This window comes from Tachysurus fulvidraco, chromosome 13 (genome assembly GCF_022655615.1).
Source record: "Tachysurus fulvidraco isolate hzauxx_2018 chromosome 13, HZAU_PFXX_2.0, whole genome shotgun sequence".
In the NCBI taxonomy this organism is placed as follows: domain Eukaryota; kingdom Metazoa; phylum Chordata; class Actinopteri; order Siluriformes; family Bagridae; genus Tachysurus; species Tachysurus fulvidraco.
The window spans coordinates 7,522,340-7,544,839 of NC_062530.1; the positions used below are offsets into that span (position 1 = coordinate 7,522,340).

A 22,500-nucleotide genomic window follows, 5' to 3' on the forward strand; every position below is an offset into this window, starting at 1 on the left:
GTGTGTATATGTGTGTAGTGTGCATGTGTGTAGTGTTAGTGTGTAGTGTGTGGTATGTAGTGTGCATGTGTGTAGTGTGTGGTATGTAGTGTGTGGTATGTAGTGTGCATGTGTGTAGTGTGTGTGTGTAGTGTGCATGTGTGTAGTGTGTGTGTGTAGTGTATGTGTGGTATGTAGTGTGTGTAGTGTATGTGTGTAGTGTGTGGTATGTAGTGTGTGGTATGTAGTGTATGTGTATAGTGTGTGGTATGTAGTGTGTGCTGTGTGTGTAGTGTATGTGTGTAGTGTGTGTGTGTAGTGTATGTGTGTAGTGTGTGTGTGTAGTGTATGTGTGTAGTGTGCATGTGTGTAGTGTGTGGTATGTAGTGTGTGTGTGTAGTGTGTGGTATGTAGTGTGTGTGTAGTGTATGTGTGTAGTGTGTGTGTGTAATGTATGTGTGTAGTGTGTGTGTAGTGTATGTGTGTAGTGTGTGGTATGTAGTATATGTGTGTAGTGTGTGGTATGTAGTGTGTGTGTGTAGTGTGTGGTATGTAGTGTGTGTAGTGTGTGTGTAGTGTGTGGTATGTAGTGTGTGTAGTGTGTGGTATGTAGTGTGTGTGTGTAGTGTGTGGTATGTAGTGTGTGTGTAGTGTGTGGTATGTAGTGTGTGTGGGGTGTGTAGTGGGGTGTGTAGTGTGTGTGTGTAGTGTATGTGTGTAGTTTGTGGTGTGTGTGTGTGTGTGTGTGGTGTGCATGTGTGTAGTGTGTATGGTGTGTGTGTGTGTGTGTGTAATGTATGTGTGTAGTGTGTGGTATGTAGTGTGTGTGTGTGGTATGTAGTGTGTGTGTAGTGTGTGGTATGTAGTGTGTGTGTAGTGTGTGTGTGTGGTATGTAGTGTGTGTGTAGTGTGTGGTATGTAGTGTGTGGTATGTAGTGTATGTGTGTAGTGTGTGGTATGTAGTGTGTGGTATGTAGTGTGTGGTGTGTAGTGTGTGGTATGTTGTGTGTAGTGTGTGGTGTGTAGTGTGTGGTATGTAGTGTGTGGTATGTAATGTGTGTGTAGTGTATGTGTGTAGTGTGTGTAGTGTGTGGTATGTAGTGTGTGGTATGTAGTGTGTGTGTGTAGTGTGTGGTATGTAGTGTGTGTAGTGTGTGGTGTGTAGTGTGTGTGTAGTGTATGTGTGTAGTGTGTGGTATGTAGTATGTGGTATGTAGTGTGTGTGTGTAGTGTGTGGTATATAGTGTGTGTAGTGTGTGGTATGTAGTGTGTGTGTAGTGTATGTGTGTAGTGTGTGTGTAGTGTGCATGTGTGTAGTATGTGGTATGTAGTGTGTGTGTGTGTAGTGTGTGTGTAGTGTGCATGTGTGTAGTGTGTGTGTAGTGTATGGTATGTAGTGTGTGTAGTGTGTGGTATGTAGTGTGTGTGTAGTGTGTGGTATGTAGTGTGTGTGTGGTATGTAGTGTGTGTAGTGTGTGTGTGTGTAGTGTGTTTAGTGTGTGGTATGTAGTGTGTGTGTGGTGTATGTATGTAGTGTGTAGTGTGTGGTGTATAGCGTGTGTGTGTAGTGTGCGTGTGTGTAGTGTGTGTAGTGTGTGTGTGTGTGTGTAGTGTGGGGTGTGTAGTGTGTGTGTAGTGTGTGTGGGGTGTGAAGTGTGTGTAGTGTGTGTAGTGTGTGTAGTGTGTGTAGTGTGCATGTGTGTGGGGTGTGTAGTGTGTGTGTGTGGGGGGGGTGTGAAGTGTATGTAGTGTGTGTAGTGTGTGTGTAGTGTGCATGTGTGTAGTGTGGGGTGTGTGTGTGTGTGTGTGTGTGTAGTGTGCATGTGTGTAGTGTGGGGTGTATAGTGTGCATGTGTGTAGTGTGTGTGTAGTGTGCATGTGTGTAGTGTGTGTGTAGTGTGCATGTGTGTAGTGTGTGTGTGTGTGTGTGTGGTGTGGGGTGTGTAGTGTGGGGTGTGTAGTGTGTGTGTGTGTAGTGTGCGTGTGTGTAGTGTGCGTGTGTGTAGTGTGGGGTGTGTAGTGTGTGTGTAGTGTGGGGTGTGTAGTGTGTGTTTTTTAGTGTGGTGTTTTGTAGTGTGAGTGTGTGTTGTTGTGTAGTTTGTTGGGTTGTGTCAGTTTGTGTGTCAGTTGCAATGTGTGTAGTGTGGGGTGTGTAGTGTGTGTGTGTGTAGTGTGTGTGTATTGTGGGGTGTGTACTGTGTGTGTATTGTGAATGTGTGTAGTGTGTGGGGTGTGTAGTGTGTGTGTAGTGTGCATGTGTGTAGTGTGGGGTGTGTAGTTTGTGTGTGTAGTGTGGGGTGTGTAGTGTGGGGTGTGTAGTGTATGTGTAGTGTGTGTGTAGTGTGGGGTGTGTAGTGTGCATGTGTGTAGTGTGTGGGGTGTGTAGTGTGTGTGTAGTGTGCATGTGTGTAGTGTGGGGTGTGTAGTGTGTGTGTGTAGTGTGTGTGTAGTGTGGGGTGTGTAGTGTGCATGTGTGTAGTGTGCGGGGTGTGTAGTGTGTGTGTAGTGTGTGTAGTGTGCATGTGTGTAGTGTGGGGTGTGTAGTGTGTGTGTAGTGTGCATGTGTGTAGTGTGTGGGGTGTGTAGTGTGGGGTGTGTAGTGTGCATGTGTGTAGTGTGGGGTGTGTGTGTGTAGTGTGTGGGGTGTGTAGTGTGGGGTGTGTAGTGTGTGTGTAGTGTGCATGTGTGGGGTGTGCAGTGTGTGTGTGTAGTGTGCATGTGTGTAGTGTGTGTGTAGTGTGTGGGGTGTGTAGTGTGGGGTGTGTAGTGTGTGTGTGTGTAGTGTGCATGTGTGTAGTGTGGGGTGTGTAGTGTGTGTGTGTGTGTAGTGTGTGGGGTGTGTAGTGTGGGGTGTGTAGTGTGTGTGTAGTGTGCATGTGTGTAGTGTGGGGTGTGTAGTGTGTGTGTAGTGCGTGTGTAGTGTGGGGTGTGTAGTGTGTGTGTGTAGTGTGCATGTGTGTAGCACATTGCTGTTTTATTCTGTGACCCAGTAAACACAAGCTACAGTAAACATGACTAACCACAGATGTGTATAAAATACAGAGGTGCAGACATTCACTAAACACCTCGTCATGCACACAAACACAGCCGATACGTGCAGCGAGTGATCACACACACACATAAGCACAGAACACACAACACGACACAATTCTTTTTTATTATCTTGGTATCTAAAACTCACTGTACGATAAGGAGTCTCACCTCTTCTGTGACCCACGTCGTTCTTCTGACACACGGGACACTTTACTTCCCGAGTACGAGTTGTGTAGACGTTCATGTTAACCGTGACACAGTTCCAGGGAACTCACACCACCTCCTACAGGGAGTCTGGGGTTCAGTACCACAGTGTGCTTCCTGGTCCAAGTGACAGCTTTCACATTAACCATGTGTCATTTGAACCGTGCTTTGTTTCAGACTAAACTGCCAGTGTGAAAGCCCTCTTATATGTATGTATATGTATAAAAAATATATATATATATATATATATATATATATATATATATATATATATATATATATATATATATATACTAAGTTATCTTAAAAGTGACTTATCTGGATGTCTCCATCTGAACCAAACACATAAGGTATAATTGTGTTAGATGTGAAATATGTCCATATCTGGTCAGAATGGAAAGGCTCCTTCAGGCTCTTTCAGGATCTTTTAGGTTCCTTCAGGCTCTCTCAGGATCTTTCAGGCTCCTTCAGGCTCTCTCAGGATCTTTTAGGCTCCTTCAGGTTCCTTCAGGCTCCTTCAGGCTCTTTCAGGATCTTTTAGGCTCCATCAGGCTTTTTCAGGCTCTTTTAGGATATTTAGACTCTTTCAGGCTTGCTCTCTTTCCTTCACCTGACTTGTTCTCTTTCCTTCACCTGATTGTGTTGTCTTTATGTGTGTGTTTGTGCTGCAGGAGCTAGGCTGAACGGTCACTCGCGACCCGAACGCAGGCCCGAGATTGCGGGTTACGAGACCTCCTCCACGCTCATGAGCAGTGAACTGGACACCACCAGCTTCTTCGACTCCGAGGAGGACGACTCAACCAGCCGGTGAGAGATTACATGTGCCATTCTTCTCAAAACAAGCCACAGTAAATAATTTGGTGTCACAGTCGTTATGATATGAACATAGCCTAGATTGAAAAAACGTGGTACGAAAGAGTAAAACTAGGGATTCTACGACACCAGCCAAACAATAGAACATGACACTATGTATATGACATAAACCTATTGTACATTGCCGTTCTAATGAACAGACGATGCAAAGTGACCGTAATCTGAACAGACAGATTTGGAGCGTTAAACCAAACAACACGAGAGCAGTTCACTTTGGCGTGCACTGAGACCTGAGCTTCCTTTGACCTGCCTTTGTGGGACCATTTACCATTTAAACACCATAACATTTTAAACATTATACTCAACAGTTCTAGTTTATTCCTAGCAGCACATGGCAGTATACAGCATTATAGAGCTAAATAAAAAGTCCCAGGACACCACTGATTGATGAATACTAAGGATTTCTGTTTCATTATCAGCATCAACAAGCACCAAAAGTGCACAGATTAGCACGACTCGCTTTATGCGGCATCCGGCTGAAGCCTGTAACTCAGACTTTCCAAAATCTGCCTGGGTGAAAACAAAGAAAATGCCCCTCTACTCAGAATTCCTACTCAGGACGGTCTCAACAACCTTGTCATCAACATGGCTGCTCACAGCATCACCAGTAAATGAGTATAGAGTTATTCAGCACATTATATACTTTAGATCAGTCAACATACAGACGTTAGCTTGTTCAATCTGTAACGCCGACTACTCAGGAAGACACGGTACTGGATCTGATGGATCACGGGTAGTCGCCCGAAGCTTTATTCTGGCCACATATGGGTTCACTGAGGCATAAACACACAAACAATATGTGCATGACTACTCAGCAAAAAGAACGGCTTTCCTTTTGTTAGTACACAGTCAATACGCCATTGAAGGATGGGTTGAAAATGTCACTTGACTTTGAGGACCAGTCAGAATGAAGAATAATAGCGTCGGGATAATAGGCGTGTAGAAGCGTGGTACATGATGGATGTGATGTGATGTCACTGCAGCTTCAGCAGCTCTACAGAGCAAAGCACATCATCACGGCTCATGAGACGACATCGCCGTCGCCGAAGGAAAACCAAGCCGCCGCGGATGGAAAGGGTGAGACAGTTGATACACACACACACACACACACACACACACACAAACTTGTCCAGACGTCTTTATCTGTGTTTCTTGGTTTATCTCTTTTTTCTTCTCCTTGTTCTGTCTCTCTCTCGCAGTCGTCCTCCTTCAGCAGCATAACTGACTCCACGATGTCTCTGAACATCATCACTGTCACATTAAACATGGGTGAGTACCACACACATCTGTATCTCTAGCAAGATCTCCATGCAGATGTTACCGAGCTCAGCCATTTTCTGATTTTTTTATTTATTTGCAGGTTTGTCACACTTTAGTGTTTCAGATCATCAGACAAATTTAATTATTAGTTAACACAAGTAAACACAACATGCAGTTTTAAAATGAAGGTTTTGATTATTAAAAGGGAAAACAAAATCCAAACCTACATGGCCCTGTGTGAAAAAGTGTCGTCCACCCCCCCCCACCCCCCCCGTTAAAACATAAGTGTGGTTTATATATGAGGAGCTCTTTTCCAAAACGCTATAAATCCATTTTAATAGTTTTTATGAAAATTACTTTTTTTTTTTACTTAAACCCACACATTTTGTTTATATTCAATTTATCCTGTTAAAATGGTCTGTTGGCTCAGTCTGAACATGTTAAACAGTGATTGTTAAATGAAACAACAATTTTGTTGAATATAAATTTAAAGTTTCTTTTTATTTTTTTCCAAAATGCTATAAATCCATCCTTTATTTAAAAAAATTTTTTTTTTGAATAAAAAGAGACATAAACCAACAAGAAAACATGCAACATATGACTTCCAAATAAAATAAATAGTAACATAAAATAAATAGTAAAAAATAAATATAAAAAATAAATAAATGGCTCATCCAGGCCATCAAAATTGTTATTACAGTTAAAAACACTCATTTTGAAGACTGCGCACAAACAAACATCTCTCGCCTCAGACCACCGCCGGTTGGATTGCGTCGAGCGCTCACCGAATTCTGATTGGTCGAGAGGACCTGCAAAGAAACTGCATCTTGCAGTACATTTTAAACAAGGAAATATAGCGTTTTCGCATGAAACATTGATGGAGCAGTATATAGGTTCACAACACAGCAAAATGACACGACAAACTCGTCATATATAGCTCTTCATATATAATCATAATATAGTTAATATATATGCTGTATTATTTTTATTTATTGTGTAGTAATGGAGAATTACAATTAAACATTACAATATCACTGTACTAAATTCAGACATTTGCTTCATCGTTTATTCCAAATAATCTGTTTACATCAATTCAATAGCGCTTTTAACGATGGACATTATTACAAAGCCATACCTTAGGTTAAGTCTTTCATATCGAACTGAAGTTATTCAGTAATACTCTTCATCACATATCTGCTTCGTCTATATGACAACTGCTAAATATTTCTGCTGTTGCTGTCTTTTTTTCAGGGGGTTATATTTGCTTACTTTATATCCTTATCTGCTCTGCTCCTCTTTTTCCTCCCTTTATAGAGAAGTATAACTTTCTGGGAATCAGCATCGTGGGTCAGAGTAACGAGAGAGGCGACGGGGGCATCTACATCGGCTCCATCATGAAGGGTGGAGCAGTAGCAGCCGACGGACGCATCGAGCCAGGCGATATGCTGCTCCAGGTCTGTTTGATGTTATATTATATATATAGTTTATATATAGTTTATATATAGTTTATATATTCGACCCTCACAGGGCTATACAAATACTTTACATAGCTCACTCTTACTGCTTTTTTCTTTCTGTTCATAATATTATTACATTATGCTACTTATGACTTTTGTACAAATATGTAATATTGTGTTTTTATGACTGTAATGTAAATTCATGTCTTTTGCTTTGATTTAGGTGAATGATATTAACTTTGAGAACATGAGCAATGACGATGCTGTGAGGGTTTTGAGAGAAATCGTGCACAAACCAGGGTAAGTGACATCAACACCGCAAAACAGTAGCTTTGTTAGCGTTAGTGACTGCATGCTGAATGATGGGACGTGTGTGTGTGTGTGTGGGTGTGTGTGTGTGTGTGTGTGTGTGTGTGTGTGTGTGTGTGGGTGTGTTTACAGCCCTATCACACTGACTGTGGCTAAGTGTTGGGACCCAAATCCCCGCAGCTGCTTCACCTTGCCTCGCAGTAAGTGCTCATAAACGTATCGTACAGTGTGTCTGCTTTTCTCACTCACTCACTGTGCTGCTATGTAATTATTATGTCCTGTTTTCACTTTGTTACTCGATGTGTTTATGTTCAGGTGAGCCTATCCGCCCCATCGATCCTGCTGCTTGGGTGTCTCACACGGCGGCGATGACGGGGGCATACCCTGTGTACGGCCTGAGCCCTTCTATGAGCACCATCACCTCCACCAGCTCCTCCATCACCAGCTCCATTCCAGAGACCGAACGTATGTGTATCACTTTCCCTGCTGTAGTACACCGTGCCTGATTCATCCCCATCTTCTGGGCTTCCATTAACTATCAAGTTTCATTAAATACATGCAACAAAATAAATGTCACGACTTCCTTTATAAGCGAGTTTCCAGTACGACAGTTTTCTTTCAGTTTGCATTACAGAGACATTCGTAAAAGGTATTTTTTCTGCTAAATATTCCTGTTGAGCAGTGACTCAGTGTTGAAGCTGCTCATACATGTACAGTATACATGTTGATTACAGTAGAGCAGATCAGCTGTAAGAACAAGCAGAGAAGATGCTGGGTGGAGAAAGACCGCTGCATTAGATCATGGGGTATTGGGAGTGGGTTCGGTTGTCAAATGTGGCTCGAAGGCACGGATATATAGCGTCAGGCTGAAGTAGTTTGAGTCGTGTATCTTGGTTATCATTTCATGAGATATCACCTTGATGTAGATTATCAGAAGCATAAAAACAGCTGTAACCAGTGCTAAAATTAGTAAAGCCATTTGACCAAATTCAAAAGCTCTTTAAATGACAAAAAGATTTCACAGTGATAATGACAATGAGAATGATAAACAAAGGCAGTGCGTCGGTTTATGACTCACGGTGACGATTCGGACCGTAATTTGTTGATAAAAGCTCAACGACTTTAGATTTTAAGTTCCTCCCAATGACTCATCTCATCCGCGTGGCTGTTGCTCTGTTAACATTTTTTGTTTTTAACATTTACAGGCTTTGATGACTTCCACTTGTCCATTCACAGCGATATGGCAACTGTCGCTAAAGCAATGGCGTCTCCAGAATCAGGGCTGGAGGTGCGAGACAGGATGTGGCTGAAAATAACCATCCCAAACGCATTTATAGGTAAACAACACAATCTCAGGCTCCACCCTGGGGTTGAAGTAATAGGGGGAAATTTCCGCTCTCACTTCCATGGCCTGGGTTCGATTCTTTGGCAGGGAACCGACCCAGACGCTGGTGGCTGCACGAGCCAGTGCACATGTGTCTGCTCATAGAATAAAATCGATTTACTGTAACCGTAATTTTTTTTTTACTTTCCAAAGTCTAAATTTTCCAGATGTAATGTTATGGGTTTAGGTGATGCAAAGCAGGATTATTACCAAGACGATTGTGTGTGTGTGTTTTTTTTTTTTAGCAACGGCGTCTCTTGAATAGTTATTATTTCGCTTAAACGCCAACTTTTTTATTTATTTATCACTGCACATCTGTTACTAATACTTGCATTTAGTTACTCTTACAAGGTTTGATCTATAAGTCAGATATAAAGCAGAAAAGTCAGTCAGAAAAGAGAATAAGAGTAACACTGTACATTGTAATGCCCCCTTATACGTATCCTTAGTTTAAACAGGAACACTCTATTAAATTATTAGAGTGAATTGTTTATACTGTTTGTTGTTTTTCTCCTTCTCTAGGTTCAGATGTGGTGGACTGGCTGTATCATCACGTGGAAGGTTTCACAGACCGGCGTGAAGCGAGGAAGTACGCGAGCAACTTGCTGAAGGCTGGCTACATTCGCCACACTGTCAACAAAATCACCTTCTCTGAGCAGTGCTACTACATCTTTGGAGACCTCTGTGGCAGTGAGTTTTATCTCCTTTGTCTTTTTCATGGCTCTCTTTTTAAATACTCCATTGTGATGCGTTATGGTTTGAATATTCTCTCTTTCTCTTTTTCTCCGTCTGTCACTCAGACATGGCTAATCTCTCCTTGCACGATAATGAGGGCTCTAGTGCATCTGACCAGGACACTCTTGCCCCATTACCCCACCCAGGTGCTGCTCCGTGGCCCTTTGCTTTCCCCTATCAATACCCCCTCCCTCAGCCCTTCAGTCCCCATCCAGGGCAAGATCAAGTCTACAGCTACCCAGGAGGAGGAGGAGGAGGAGGAGGCAGTGCTGGCAGCCCACACAGCGAAGGTGAGTCTTTAAATGTAGGCAAAGATTAAATGTAAGTCGCTATGGATAACGAGGTCTGCCAAACGCTGTAAATGTAAATATGTCTTCTCTTTCCAAAAGCCCCTGTTAGATCAATGTGATCGTTTTGAACAAACTCCAGAAACACCTTCCAGTAGTCATAAAACTCAGAATCTCTCCTTTACGACATATGTAAGTTTCTCAAGAGCCAAATTTGATTTTGAGCGTTTAGGCAATGTCTAAGTGATGGGGCAACTACCAGGCTTCCATTATATAGCATGCAAACATCTGGCTTGTAATAGATAGAGGTCTTAGATACCACGTTGTCCTCTAATAAGGTTGGTTGTTACCAGGGTAACTATTACTACTTGTGTCCCAAATAATTTACATTTACAGCATTTGGCAGACGTTCTTATCCAGAGATACATACAATAGCGCTCAAGTCTCTATCATTAAATGCATGCTCTGGTTCACTAGGCTCCAGACTTCAGATACCATAAGCCTAAATCGCTGTTCAAAGGGTTTGTTTTTTTATACACACATACAACAAACGGGGAAGAAAGTGCTAGTTGAAGGCACAACATGACCTCAGCGTCCATCGGATGGAAGTGTAATCATCTCTGTCAGCGAGTTTCGCTCACAGGATCCAAAATTGTGCACGGAGTGTCCAACATTTCACACGTAACAATGTGAATACTGCACAGGGATGCAATTTCGGTGTCACCTAAGGTGTCTTTGGCGGACAGGATGAACGTCATTCACTTTATAAGCGCAGTTAGAGCTTATCTGGCAACCCCAAGCTCACATAATCTACTCAGTAGTTCTACCTTAAAACACAAACATCTACTATATACAGTATATTTGTTTATTTGCTGGTTAATCAGTAGAAACTTTTATTTTTCTCTACACAAATGCACAGCCTATTGCAAAAGATATAAAGTGGATAGCTTGAGCTGTAAAAATCCGAACACGTGAATTCTGTATCAATGCAGCTACCGATAAAAGTCACTCCAGCCGTTGTTTTATCCATACAATGTCCACGTTATTTTCTGCTATGTTCTGCAAAGATGATTAACAGTCTACATCGCTGAAGAATATAATTATACTATAATTGTACATTTTATTAAACACTTCTTTATTAAAGGTGCGGTGCACGATGTTTGAAGCTAATGTTGACATTTGAAATCACCAAAACAAACACGCCCCTAACCCAAATGGGTGTCACCCCGTTTTGATAGCTCCGCCCCACACATACATATATTATACACACAACATATTATGGCACAACCTGCTGGGGCAGATGGCCGAGGGGATATTCTTATCAATAAATGACCTCAATGAGTAATACTATGGTAATACACGTGTTTTTATAGTACTGTGTGTTGTACCGTGAAAGGTTTAGCTCCGTTTCACGCGGAAGACGCTCGGTTCTCTTCAGCACTGGAAAGCTGATCCTATATTAACACGGTCTTACTTTTTGCCTTATCGTAAGCCTTTTTCGCTTTTCGTTTTTATCCGCTATGTCACTGTTTCAATCACTTTTGGCTAATGTCAGACATGCGCACTGAACACTCTCTCCGCCGCATATTGACAAGACACGCCCCTTTCTGTTCATTGGCTACACATTTGTTTTGTTTGTCGGCCCGACTCGGTTTTCTGAAGCATTTCTCAAACAACGTGCATCCTGCCTTTAATATAAGTATTATACATTTGGGCAGGTTCCAAATTTTTCTCTACACAGTGTGGTCACCTGCGAGATCTTCCTCCAAGAAATCTTTTTTTTTTTTTACATTAGGTAGTGTGACTCTGATTGGCAGCGGAGTGAGTAATCCTTTTTTGGTGGACTGGGTGTTGTGCTGGTCCATTTTGCTCTTTTGGACACCGGCATGTATGACTGTCGCATCATCGAACTTGCCCTCTCTGAACATGTGTCTGCATTTATTTCTTCCTAACACATTACTTACATTAATATTTTCCCCTCGTTCATAGGGAGTCGGAGCAGCGGTTCCAACCGCAGTGGTAATAAAGCCAGTGCGTTGGAGACAAAGTCGGGCGGGAGCGGTAGTGAGACTGAGAAAAGAGAGAAAGCACCTAGTGAGCGTTCAGCAGCCCCACCTAGTGAGCACAGTATCCGCAGTGCCCACAGCGCGCTCTCTCAACAAGGCCAAAACTCATCGTACGGACCACCTGCAGCTGCCGCACCGGGGTCTCCACCAGGCCGAGACCTGGCCTCAGTGCCCCCTGAACTCACAGCGTCCCGCCAGTCCTTCCGCATGGCTATGGGCAACCCCAGCGAGTTCTTCGTGGATGTCATGTGATGCCGTGACCTGACAGTCGTGCAGATAGAGATTTCTGGAAAATGTGCTTGTTACCCTTGGAAGTGATAAAGGGGTAGCTGAGTGTTCCATTGCATTGTCCTTCCTGTGTCCTGTGGCTTGTACTTTCTTCAGTGAAGAAGACTGGGCTGGATGGAGCTCCCATCCCTGTGTCCTGTTGAGGAAGACTCTGCGGGACAGACGGATGAGCTCAGAGTGGCGTGAAACCTTTGTGTGGTGTCCTTTTTTATGTCCCACATTTCTGTCTGCCTTTTTCCTTTTGGTGGTTTCATAACCTCATCAAGAGCCATTTTTATCAAAGACTACAAAAGAGAGACCAGGGAGAGGGAAGATGGAGGTAGAGCCTGCCTCTCTCTCTCTCTCTCGCTCTCTCTCTCTATCGCTCTCTCACTCTTTCTCTGTCTCTCTCTTTTTCTTTCTCTCTCTCTTTCTTTCTCTCTCTCTCTCTCTTTTTCTTTCTCTCTCTCTTTCTCTCTTTCTTTCTCTCTCTCTCTCTTTCTCTCTCTTTCTTTCTCTCTCTCTCTCTCTCTCTCTCTCTCTCTCTCTCTCTTTCTCTCTCTCTCTGGGGCTTTTTGATTTTAATGGATGAAGTTAATGGATGAAGGGAAATCCGTTCATAACAATTCAAATCAGATGCTATGATGAGAAACTTTAGACGGTTGTTTTATATTCAATGTTTCTTCTTGTACCTTTTCTGTCATTAATCATGTGAAGAGTGGAAAAGAGAGGGGGTGAAAAATATGCTTTTTTGTTTTTTTACAGCGGGGTCTCATTACAGTTACTAGTTCCAGTCCTTATTTGTTTATTATATTACAGACAAATATGATCGGGTAACCCGTATATATTAAAGACCATGTCTGCTTATGGAACACATACATTTGACACCATCATCTCTCTCTGACAGCAGCAACCTCAGGCTATGAGTCGTTATGTCTTTTCGCTTAGCTGAGCTAAAGTTCCGTCCATCCTACGAAGACAGACATCTTTATCCGTAGCGTAGCTGCGAAGATGACAGTGTTCTCAGACTTGCTTTGTTACCAAATCCGCCATTATTGCTCGCTGCTTTTTTATATGAGGTAAAAACTCCTTATTTGTTCATAAATGCAGTTTTAATGATATCTACAAGAAATGTGGAAACATTTAAATGTCACTTAAAACAGTCATTTTGGTCCGAATATCGACACTTTAATCGATACAGGTGGCGATTTGATGAACAGAAGACGACTAGAACACCACGTTCATGCATACACTCATTTCATCACTGCAAGTCACTGTACTATGTTGTCATCAGTGGACGTTCCTACTATCGGTTGCCATAGTAACAGTACAATATATATTTCGGCGGGTGGCACCACTAGCATTCAAATTTTGTTATAAATAATATATACTGGAGGGAGATTCGGTGTTTGTTTATAGAATTCACCAGTGTATACAGTATAGGCATCATATCACGTGCTCTCGACTGTCTGCGCTCCCATCGCTAGTCGCCACACCAAATCGCTCCTAACTTTATTTGCATAAAGTGAAACTTTTCTAAAATCCGTCACGTCACACCCACGTATCGTTTCCACCTGAAACAAATCAGTGTACGTGTGAACGTAAAGTAATAGAGACAACTCCTAATGCTCTACTCTTACTTCTCATTTCTATTTCCTACTACAGTAAGAATCACGGTTTTATCTTTTCCTGGGTTTGAGTTCAATATCCTGGTCAATTTCTGATATTAAAATACCAGTAAATAGTGCACATTTTAGATACTACAATTGATCAGAACAGGCCACGCCGACGCCACAAAGACCGGGATCATCGTTAGCGAACGTTTTGATTATTTTAGCAGCTTCACCGTCATTTCAATCCTGGTTTAAAAACCATTCATTAGGTGTTAGTTTTACTGACATTCAGATTTCATCTTTATTTATTTGGTTGCCAGAAAGATCCTTTTGGATCCACACTAAGTAGGTATCACGATAACAGAAATCGTTCAAAAACACGTGTTTACAGATATGTACTTTCAGAAGGATTGTAAACCAAACAAACCCACAAAGGAACCACTTACGCTGTATATAACTGAATTATTAGCACACAGTTAAACAACATAGAACACTAAATGTGATCCTGTTAGTTTTGTAACATCTGTCCTATTTATAAATGCAGCTCTGTGCACTTTGTTTTATTTAAATAAATAAAAAAATACTGAAATCATTTGAATATTAATCTGGGTTTAGTTTACTAGAGAAGAGATTGTTTTCGTGCAGGATTAATCACTCATTTTTTGTTAACTATCTGACTGAACAGCAGACTTTTGAGGCAAACCTGCACTCCTTTAAACTTCCTTCTCTTTCTTACTCTTCCAGGAGAAATGCATCACACAATTCTGTCCGTTGATTTATCCATAACATTAACGTCCTGTATTTTTAAAGTCTTAATGTTTTTTTGTTGTTGTTCTGTAAACTCACTATTGTTTTTTCCAAAGTACATTTATCACAGGTTTTTTAATGATTAGAAGCCGATGCTGTTTAGTATCAAATGGTTCAATTTTAATAATCGCTGTACACTGTTTTATGCCAAAACAAATTGTTTTTATTTATAAACATAGTTTTATTGCCTACTTGTTGTGTTTGGTGAATCTGTTGTTGTAAATGTGTCGTGTCAAAAGTATTAACTATTACATTTCAGTACACACACACACACACACACACACACACGCGTTGGTATGGGTAATGTTGCCACCATACAGGATCCCAGTTTGAGCCTGAGCTTGAGTTACTATCTTGGTGGAGTTTCACATGGTCTCCTCAGTTTGCATTGATTTACTTTGTGTTCTCTGGTTGGTGTTGGTCCCAGAAACACTCCAGTATTTATATTTACACTAACTTCCCCCGAATATGTGTGTCGACCCCGGATCCACCCTGACTCTGACCAAGATAAAGTGGAATGAATAAATGACTGATAATATAAATGTTTAAAGATATTTTCCATATCACCAACCATTATAGTTGCTTTTAAATGGACAACCTTTTATTTCAAACTATACCTCATTGCACTTTTCCTAAAAACCATGCACACAAATCAGTTTTTTTTAAAAGGGGTATGTTTTTCCACTAGATATTAAAATTTTTATTATTTTAATATGAAAAGACGTTTTTTATTTATTTTTTAAATATATATTTTTTATTGTCTCAATAACAAATGATAACAGATAATGAAATGTAATGCCATATTATTCAAAACCTTGGAATAGTAACATCATTTTTATTTTTATTATTACTATTATTATTATAATTAGTAGTAGTAGTAGTATTGTGTTATTATTATTATTATTATTATTATTATTATTATTATTATTATTATTATTATTATTATTATTATTATTCCCTCCTGGGTTGGACGTGACGTCACTATACACCGGGTCAGCTGACAGAAGGCGCACCCGTACTCCACCCATATTCCGACTGATCCCGCCTCCTATTCTACGATTGGCTATCAGCGTCCTGCTTCTCCAATAAGATTGTGACGGCTTGTAATCGTGTGCTTACAGCCAATCCTGGAACAGCATCTGGATTCTACGGGAAAAAAACGGGTGTGTAAAAAAAAAAAAAAAAAATCCCCGCTGGTCGGAAGGAGGGAGCGGTCAGCCATCTTGAATAGAATAGAATGACTGATCGGTGACCGCTATAGCGTTCCTAAGCTCACATAACAGAGCGTCGTTGCTACGGCTCTTTGAGTTACACGCAGTCACCCGGTAAGCTTTAAGAGTCATATTCTCATTTGGTTATAATGTACTGAAAAAGTGTCTTGACAGAAATTCAATTCAAACCGACGGCTAATAATAATGTTAGCATGTCTGTAAAACTATAACACAGGATCGTTTGCTTTGACAGTGTTTAACCCGGGATACCTCAGAAACACATATAATTCTGTATATGTCGTTGTTTCGGTTTGATATATAAGAAATATAGCATTCTTTTTAAATTAACGTCAATCGTGATATCGCTAGCCTGTTAGCATGTTAGCATATCGCCCTGCAGTGGTGCTCAGATTATGGGCTTTTTTTTTTGTCTTTTCCAGACATTTACACAAATTTCTTTACTTTACGTTCGTTTAATATCTTAACCATTATTTAGCATAAAATAGCCTCGACTGAAGTGCTTAAGTAGTATTATTTTAGGGAAGTAGACACTTTTTTTATTTAATTTTATTGGGCTGTGTCCTAAACGGCTCACATTTTTAACACTAGTGCACTTGACGTGTTAAGAAATACGTAGAGTCTACACTCTGTGCGCTGAATATGCGTTTAGGATCGAGCCCCGGAAAGGCCGGTTTTTAGTGGCAGACATATTGGATGCTGCGGTTTGGTTGAAATATGATGAGCAATTTTTTTCCTCTTCTCTTTAGATTTGTAATAATATCAATTCCCTTTAGAACTGTAGAATCGTCATCTTGTATATGACATGTTTTTGACTGAATCCTGGAGGTAAGTGTGAGAAGAACTCTCTCCGGTATCTTTATATAAGCCTTGACCTTAACCTATAAACTAATAGGGACTGATTTTGTGTTACAGTCTATTTTATTAGGCTTCCTTCTCTATTTACAAACATAAATATTAATAGTAATAATTCTTAATAAATGCATTAAATATGGCTGGACTTAAATAAGAATAGGAACCATTTATTTCCTGTCCCTTAAGAAGCCATAAAGATGAATAAATTTTCTTCAGTAAGAGCTGTTCAAGGTCAGGGAGTGAGAGTGTGTTTGTGAGTGAGAGAGTGTGTTTGTGAGTGAGAGAGTGTGTTTGTGAGTGAGTGAGAGTGTGTGAGTGAGTGAGAGAGTGTGTTTGTGAGTGAGTGAGAGTGTGTGAGTGAGTGAGAGAGTGTGTTTGTGAGTGAGTGAGAGAGTGTGTTTGTGAGTGAGTGAGTGAGAGAGTGTGTTTGTGAGTGAGTGAGAGTGTTTGTGAGTGAGAGAGTGTGTTTGTGAGTGAGTGAGTGAGAGAGTGTGTTTGTGAGTGAGTGAGAGTGTTTGTGAGTGAGAGAGTGAGAGTGTTTGTGAGTGAGTGAGAGAGTGTGTTTGTGAGTGAGTGAGAGAGTGTGTTTGTGAGTGAGTGAGAGTGTGTTTGTGAGTGAGAGTGTGTTTGTGAGTGAGAGTGTGTTTGTGAGTGAGAGTGTGTTTGTGAGTGAGAGTGTGTTTGTGAGTGAGAGTGTGTTTGTGAGTGAGAGTGTTTGTGAGTGAGAGTGTGTTTGTGAGTGAGAGTGTGTTTGTGAGTGAGAGTGTGTTTGTGAGTGAGAGTGTGTTTGTGAGTGAGAGTGTGTTTGTGAGTGAGAGTGTGTTTGTGAGTGAGAGTGTGTTTGTGAGTGAGTGAGTGTTTGTGAGTGAGTGAGAGTGTGTTTGTGAGTGAGTGAGAGTGTGTTTGTGAGTGAGTGAGAGTGTGTTTGTGAGTGAGTGAGTGAGAGTGTGTTTGTGAGTGAGTGAGTGAGAGTGTGTTTGTGAGTGAGAGTGTGTGTGAGTGAGAGTGTGTTTGTGAGTGAGTGAGTGAGTGAGTGAGAGTGTGTTTGTGAGTGAGAGTGTGTTTGTGAGTGAGAGTGTGTTTGTGAGTGAGAGTGTGTTTGTGAGTGAGAGTGTGTTTGTGAGTGAGAGTGTGTTTGTGAGTGAGAGTGTGTTTGTGAGTGAGAGTGTGTTTGTGAGTGAGAGTGAGTGTGTGAGTGAGTGAGAGTGTGTGTGTGAGTGAGAGTGTGTTTGTGAGTGAGTGAGAGTGTGTTTGTGAGTGAGAGTGTGTTTGTGAGTGAGAGTGTGTTTGTGAGTGAGAGTGTGTTTGTGAGTGAGAGTGTGTTTGTGAGTGAGAGTGTGTTTGTGAGTGAGAGTGTGTTTGTGAGTGAGTGAGTGAGTGAGAGTGTGTGTGAGTGAGAGTGTGTGTGAGTGAGAGTGTGTGTGAGAGTGTGTTTGTGAGTGAGAGTGTGTTTGTGAGTGAGAGTGTGTTTGTGAGTGAGAGTGTGTTTGTGAGTGAGTGAGAGTGAGTGAGTGAGAGTGTGTTTGTGAGTGAGTGAGTGAGTGTGTGTGAGTGAGTGAATGAGAGTGTGTTTGTGAGTGAGTGAGAGTGAGTGAGTGAGAGTGTGTTTGTGAGTGAGTGAGAGTGTGTGAGTGAGAGTGTGTTTGTGAGTGTGTTTGTGAGTGAGTGTGTTTGTGAGTGAGTGAGTGAGAGTGTGTTTGTGAGTGTGTTTGTGAGTGAGAGTGTGTTTGTGAGTGAGAGTGTGTTTGTGAGTGAGAGTGTGTTTGTGAGTGAGAGTGAGTGAGAGTGTGTTTGTGAGTGAGTGAGTGAGTGTGTGTGAGTGAGTGAATGAGAGTGTGTTTGTGAGTGAGTGAGAGTGAGTGAGTGAGAGTGTGTTTGTGAGTGAGTGAGTGAGAGTGTGTGAGTGAGTGAGTGAGAGTGTGTTTGTGAGTGAGTGAGTGAGTGAGAGTGTGTTTGTGAGTGAATGAGTGAGAGTGTGTTTGTGAGTGAGTGAGTGAGTGAGTGAGAGTGTGTTTGTGAGTGAGTGAGTGAGAGTGTGTGAGTGAGTGAGTGAGAGTGTGTTTGTGAGTGAGTGAGTGAGAGTGTGTTTGTGAGTGAGTGAGTGAGAGTGTGTTTGTGAGTGAGTGAGTGAGTGAGAGTGTGTTTGTGAGTGAGTGAGTGAGAGTGTGTTTGTGAGTGAGTGAGTGAGTGAGAGTGTGTTTGTGAGTGAGTGAGTGAGAGTGTGTTTGTGAGTGAGTGAGTGAGAGTGTGTTTGTGAGTGAGTGAGTGAGAGTGTGTTTGTGAGTGAGTGAGTGAGAGTGTGTTTGTGAGTGTGTTTGTGAGTGAGTGAGTGTGTGTGAGTGAGTGAATGAGAGTGTGTTTGTGAGTGAGTGAGAGTGTGTTTGTGAGTGAGTGAGAGTGTGTGAGTGAGTGAGTGAGTGAGAGTGTGTTTGTGAGTGAGTGAGTGAGAGTGTGTTTGTGAGTGAGTGAGTGAGAGTGTGTTTGTGAGTGAATGAGTGAGTGTGTTTGTGAGTGAGTGAGTGAGAGTGTGCTTGTAAGTGAGTGAGTGAGAGTGTGCTTGTGAGTGAGTGAGTGAGAGTGTGTTTGTGAGTGAGTGAGTGAGAGTGTGTTTGTGAGTGAGTGAGTGAGAGTGTGTTTGTGAGTGAGTGAGTGAGAGTGTGTTTGTGAGTGAGAGTGTGTTTGTGAGTGAGAGTGTGTTTGTGAGTGAGAGTGTGTTTGTGAGTGAGAGTGTGTTTGTGAGTGAGAGTGTGTTTGTGAGTGAGAGTGTGTTTGTGAGTGAGAGTGTGTTTGTGAGTGAGAGTGTGTTTGTGAGTGAGAGTGTGTTTGTGAGTGAGAGTGTGTTTGTGAGTGAGAGTGTGTTTGTGAGTGAGAGTGTGTTTGTGAGTGAGAGTGTGTTTGTGAGTGAGTGAGAGTGTGTTTGTGAGTGAGTGAGAGTGTGTTTGTGAGTGAGTGAGAGTGAGTGTGTTTGTGAGTGAGTGAGAGTGAGTGTGTTTGTGAGTGAGTGAGAGTGTGAGTGTGTGTGAGAGTGTGAGTGTGTGTGAGAGTGTGAGTGTGTGTGAGAGTGTGTGTGAGAGTGTGAGTGTGTGTGAGAGTGTGAGTGTGTGTGAGAGTGTGAGTGTGTGTGAGAGTGTGAGTGTGTGTGAGAGTGTGAGTGTGTGTGAGAGTGTGAGTGTGTGTGAGAGTGTGAGTGTGTGTGAGAGTGTGAGTGTGTGTGTGTGTGTGTGAGAGTGTGAGTGTGTGTGTGAGTGTGTGAGTGTGTGTGAGTGCGAGTGCGAGTGTGCGCGCGCGAGAGTGTGTGAGTGAGTGAGAGAGAGTGTGTGAGTGAGTGAGTGAGAGTGTGTTTGTGAGTGAGTGAGTGAGAGTGTGTTTGTGAGTGAATGAGTGAGAGTGTGTTTGTGAGTGAGTGAGTGAGTGAGAGTGTGTTTGTGAGTGAGTGAGTGAGTGAGAGTGTGTTTGTGAGTGAGTGAGTGAGTGAGTGAGTGAGTGAGAGTGTGTTTGTGAGTGAGTGAGTGAGTGAGAGTGTGTTTGTGAGTGAGTGAGTGAGAGTGTGTTTGTGAGTGAGTGAGTGAGAGTGTGTGTGTGTGAGTGAGTGAGAGTGTGTGTGTGTGAGTGAGTGAGAGTGTGTGTGTGTGAGTGAGTGAGAGTGTGTGCAAGAGTGTGTGCGAGAGTGTGTGCAAGAGTGTGTGCGAGAGTGTGTGTGCGCGCGCGCGAGAGTGTGTGTGCGCGCGCGCGAGAGTGTGTGCGCGCGCGCGAGAGTGTGTGTGCGCGCGCGAGAGTGTGTGTGAGTGAGTGAGTGAGAGTGTGTGTGAGTGAGAGTGTGAGTGCGAGTGTGCGCGCGCGAGAGAGTGCGAGTGTGCGCGCGCGAGAGAGTGCGAGTGTGCGCGCGCGAGAGAGTGCGAGTGTGCGCGCGCGAGAGAGTGCGAGTGTGCGCGCGCGCGAGAGAGTGCGAGTGTGCGCGCGCGTGTGTGTGTGAGTGAGAGAGTGTTGTCACCTTCTAGTTAACAATGTGAAAGTGTATTTAGAGTTCTTGTTAAAAGTTCAGGCCTAGAGATGACCACACAAAAGTGTGTGTATCTTTTCAGTCTTCTTTATGTGCAGGTGTGAAAATAAACAGTGGTGTGCTTGTGCTTAAATCAATGAGTTGGTTGGTGAGTTAGAGCTCATTAAAAAAAGAAGACTGTTTTTGTTGTGAAATCTGTAGGTTCCGAGTTGAAGCCCCGCCCATTTCACCACACACACACACACACACACACACACACACGCACACACTGTATGTATTTCCACATGAACATAGCAATCAGCCTTGACATTAAAACCACTTGGGACCTGAGCATCTTTAACAAGCAGCAAATTGTGATGGCAAGGCGACTGGAGCAGAGTCTCAAACAGCAGGTCTTGTGGTGCGTTTCACTTTTTAACCAATATTCAAACAACAGTTTGAACATGACGGGAAACATTCATATGTGCACTATCATTTACCCATACAAAGGTTCATGTGCAGCCTAAACAAAATACTGCTTTTAAGTTTGTTGTTGATCCAGTAGTGGGTGCCCTTAACATTTCGAATGCCTTCTTGGCTTATCAGGAAAATTAAGCTAACGATACAGAAATGGAAGAAAACAGCAGGCGGCCGAGTTGCTTTGAGCAGATAATGATGACTGCAATTAATCCAAAAACGCATCATGTGGAAGTATTTTAGGAAGTAGAACCTTCTTACACTTCCACAACTGATCTTTGAACTCACCTGTTAACTTACCATCCCAACGAGGCAGCAGATAAATCAACAGAGACACAGAAGAGAGGAGCAGCAGCAAGCATACAACATTACGTGTTTGTGTATTACTAATCATTTTTATTTAGTAATAATGTAAATAAAAAGAGAGCCACGCTTGATCACGATCAGGTTGGTTGATTAGATTTTCTAGCAAACAGTATCAGGGTTTGAGTTCAGATGTACACTGAAATCAACTGTCACGAGTTCACAGGTTCAATTCATGAAGGTGTTTTTATCACAGGTCAAAGGTGGAAATAGTCTAGCAGACTTTAGGACTTTTACTGCGTTTTACAGCTGTTATAACAACACTGAATGAGTGGTGATGTGTAAGCCTTTTTTTTTGTTTGTTTTTGTTTGTTTTTTTGTTTTTTTAAACAATTCTAACAAATTGCATGACATTTGATGTTTTTGGAAGACTTCCAAAAGTGCCAGCCTTATTATGCAGTGGGTAGTACCTACCAAATGTGGGCCCTGGAAGCACAACCGGTGAACAAGATGCTGGCTCATGGACACACAAAGCTTATTATTGCACATAGTGGAAAGAATGCTGACCATGATAGAAAGGTGATTGAACCCACATGTGCACGTCCTACTACCTGAAAGCATTTGCAGTGGAAATGTTAACATGAGATCTGGACCATGGAGTAATGGAAGAAGGTGGCCTGATCTGTTTTCTTTTACAATTTGTCTGAAGAGCCGAGTTCGTGCCTTATGCTTCCTTGGCTGAGCTGGCACCAGGATGTAATATAGGAAGAGGTTAAGCAGTCAGAGGTAGCGTGATCCTCTGTCCTTCAGCCCTGTCATTTATGTAGGTGGTGATCCATCTTAAAAACTCTTCAGGGAAAGCCGAGTCTCTAATGGCAGTGGCCTCTTTCTTCAGGATAAAGGCTGTGGCTTCCAAATTCTCCAGATTTCCTTGTGATTGAACATCTGTGGAATGTGCAGGACAAACAACTCTGATCCCTGGAAGCACCAACTCAAAACTTACAGGACTTAAAGGATCTGCTGCTAGTATCTTTGTGACAGATGCAACAGCACACCAACAGAGTTTTTGTGCTTTGAGTCCATGCCTCAACGGGTCAGAAGTTATCTGGTGGATAACACAAACAATTTTGGACTAATGGTTGGACTAGGGCTGGGCGATAAAACGATAACGATATTTTTCACAATAGACACGTGATCGATATCAATAAAAATGTGTTGGATATTTTTTATTCTTCGTTGGAAGAAAACAGAGGTTGCGAAGCAAGTTTGGTTGCATTAACAAAGGCACTCGCTCTCTGGTAACCTAGCAACTTAGGGAGTGACACGCTAACAGCCAATCATGTAACCGTATCACGTTTTGGTTGCGCCATATCGTTGTCTCGT

General features: G+C 42.2%; 2 protein-coding genes across 4 annotated transcripts in view; both read left to right on the forward strand.

The window, feature by feature from the left end:
• LOC113640418 (segment polarity protein dishevelled homolog DVL-3) overlaps positions 1-14,465 on the forward strand; it is a 47,452-nt gene extending 32,987 nt beyond the window's left edge. The window contains exons 5-15 of the mRNA XM_027142925.2: positions 3,888-4,023; positions 5,073-5,166; positions 5,289-5,358; positions 6,664-6,803; positions 7,030-7,106; positions 7,248-7,315; positions 7,431-7,580; positions 8,321-8,452; positions 9,022-9,189; positions 9,300-9,524; positions 11,511-14,465. Of these exons, the coding sequence (XP_026998726.1) occupies positions 3,888-4,023; positions 5,073-5,166; positions 5,289-5,358; positions 6,664-6,803; positions 7,030-7,106; positions 7,248-7,315; positions 7,431-7,580; positions 8,321-8,452; positions 9,022-9,189; positions 9,300-9,524; positions 11,511-11,839 (1,589 nt within the window). The 3' untranslated portion in view covers positions 11,840-14,465. The remainder of the gene's footprint in view (positions 1-3,887; positions 4,024-5,072; positions 5,167-5,288; positions 5,359-6,663; positions 6,804-7,029; positions 7,107-7,247; positions 7,316-7,430; positions 7,581-8,320; positions 8,453-9,021; positions 9,190-9,299; positions 9,525-11,510) is intronic.
• A 977-nt stretch (positions 14,466-15,442) lies between these two features.
• ap2m1b (adaptor related protein complex 2 subunit mu 1b) overlaps positions 15,443-22,500 on the forward strand; it is a 21,380-nt gene continuing 14,322 nt past the window's right edge. For 2 of the 3 annotated variants that reach the window (XM_027143037.2, XM_027143118.2), the window contains exon 1: positions 15,443-15,599. The gene's annotated coding sequence lies outside the window, so the exon portion shown is untranslated. Of the gene's footprint in view, positions 15,600-16,201; positions 16,332-22,500 lie in introns of those variants that run through there. The other variant, XM_047822412.1, reaches the window with a different exon arrangement.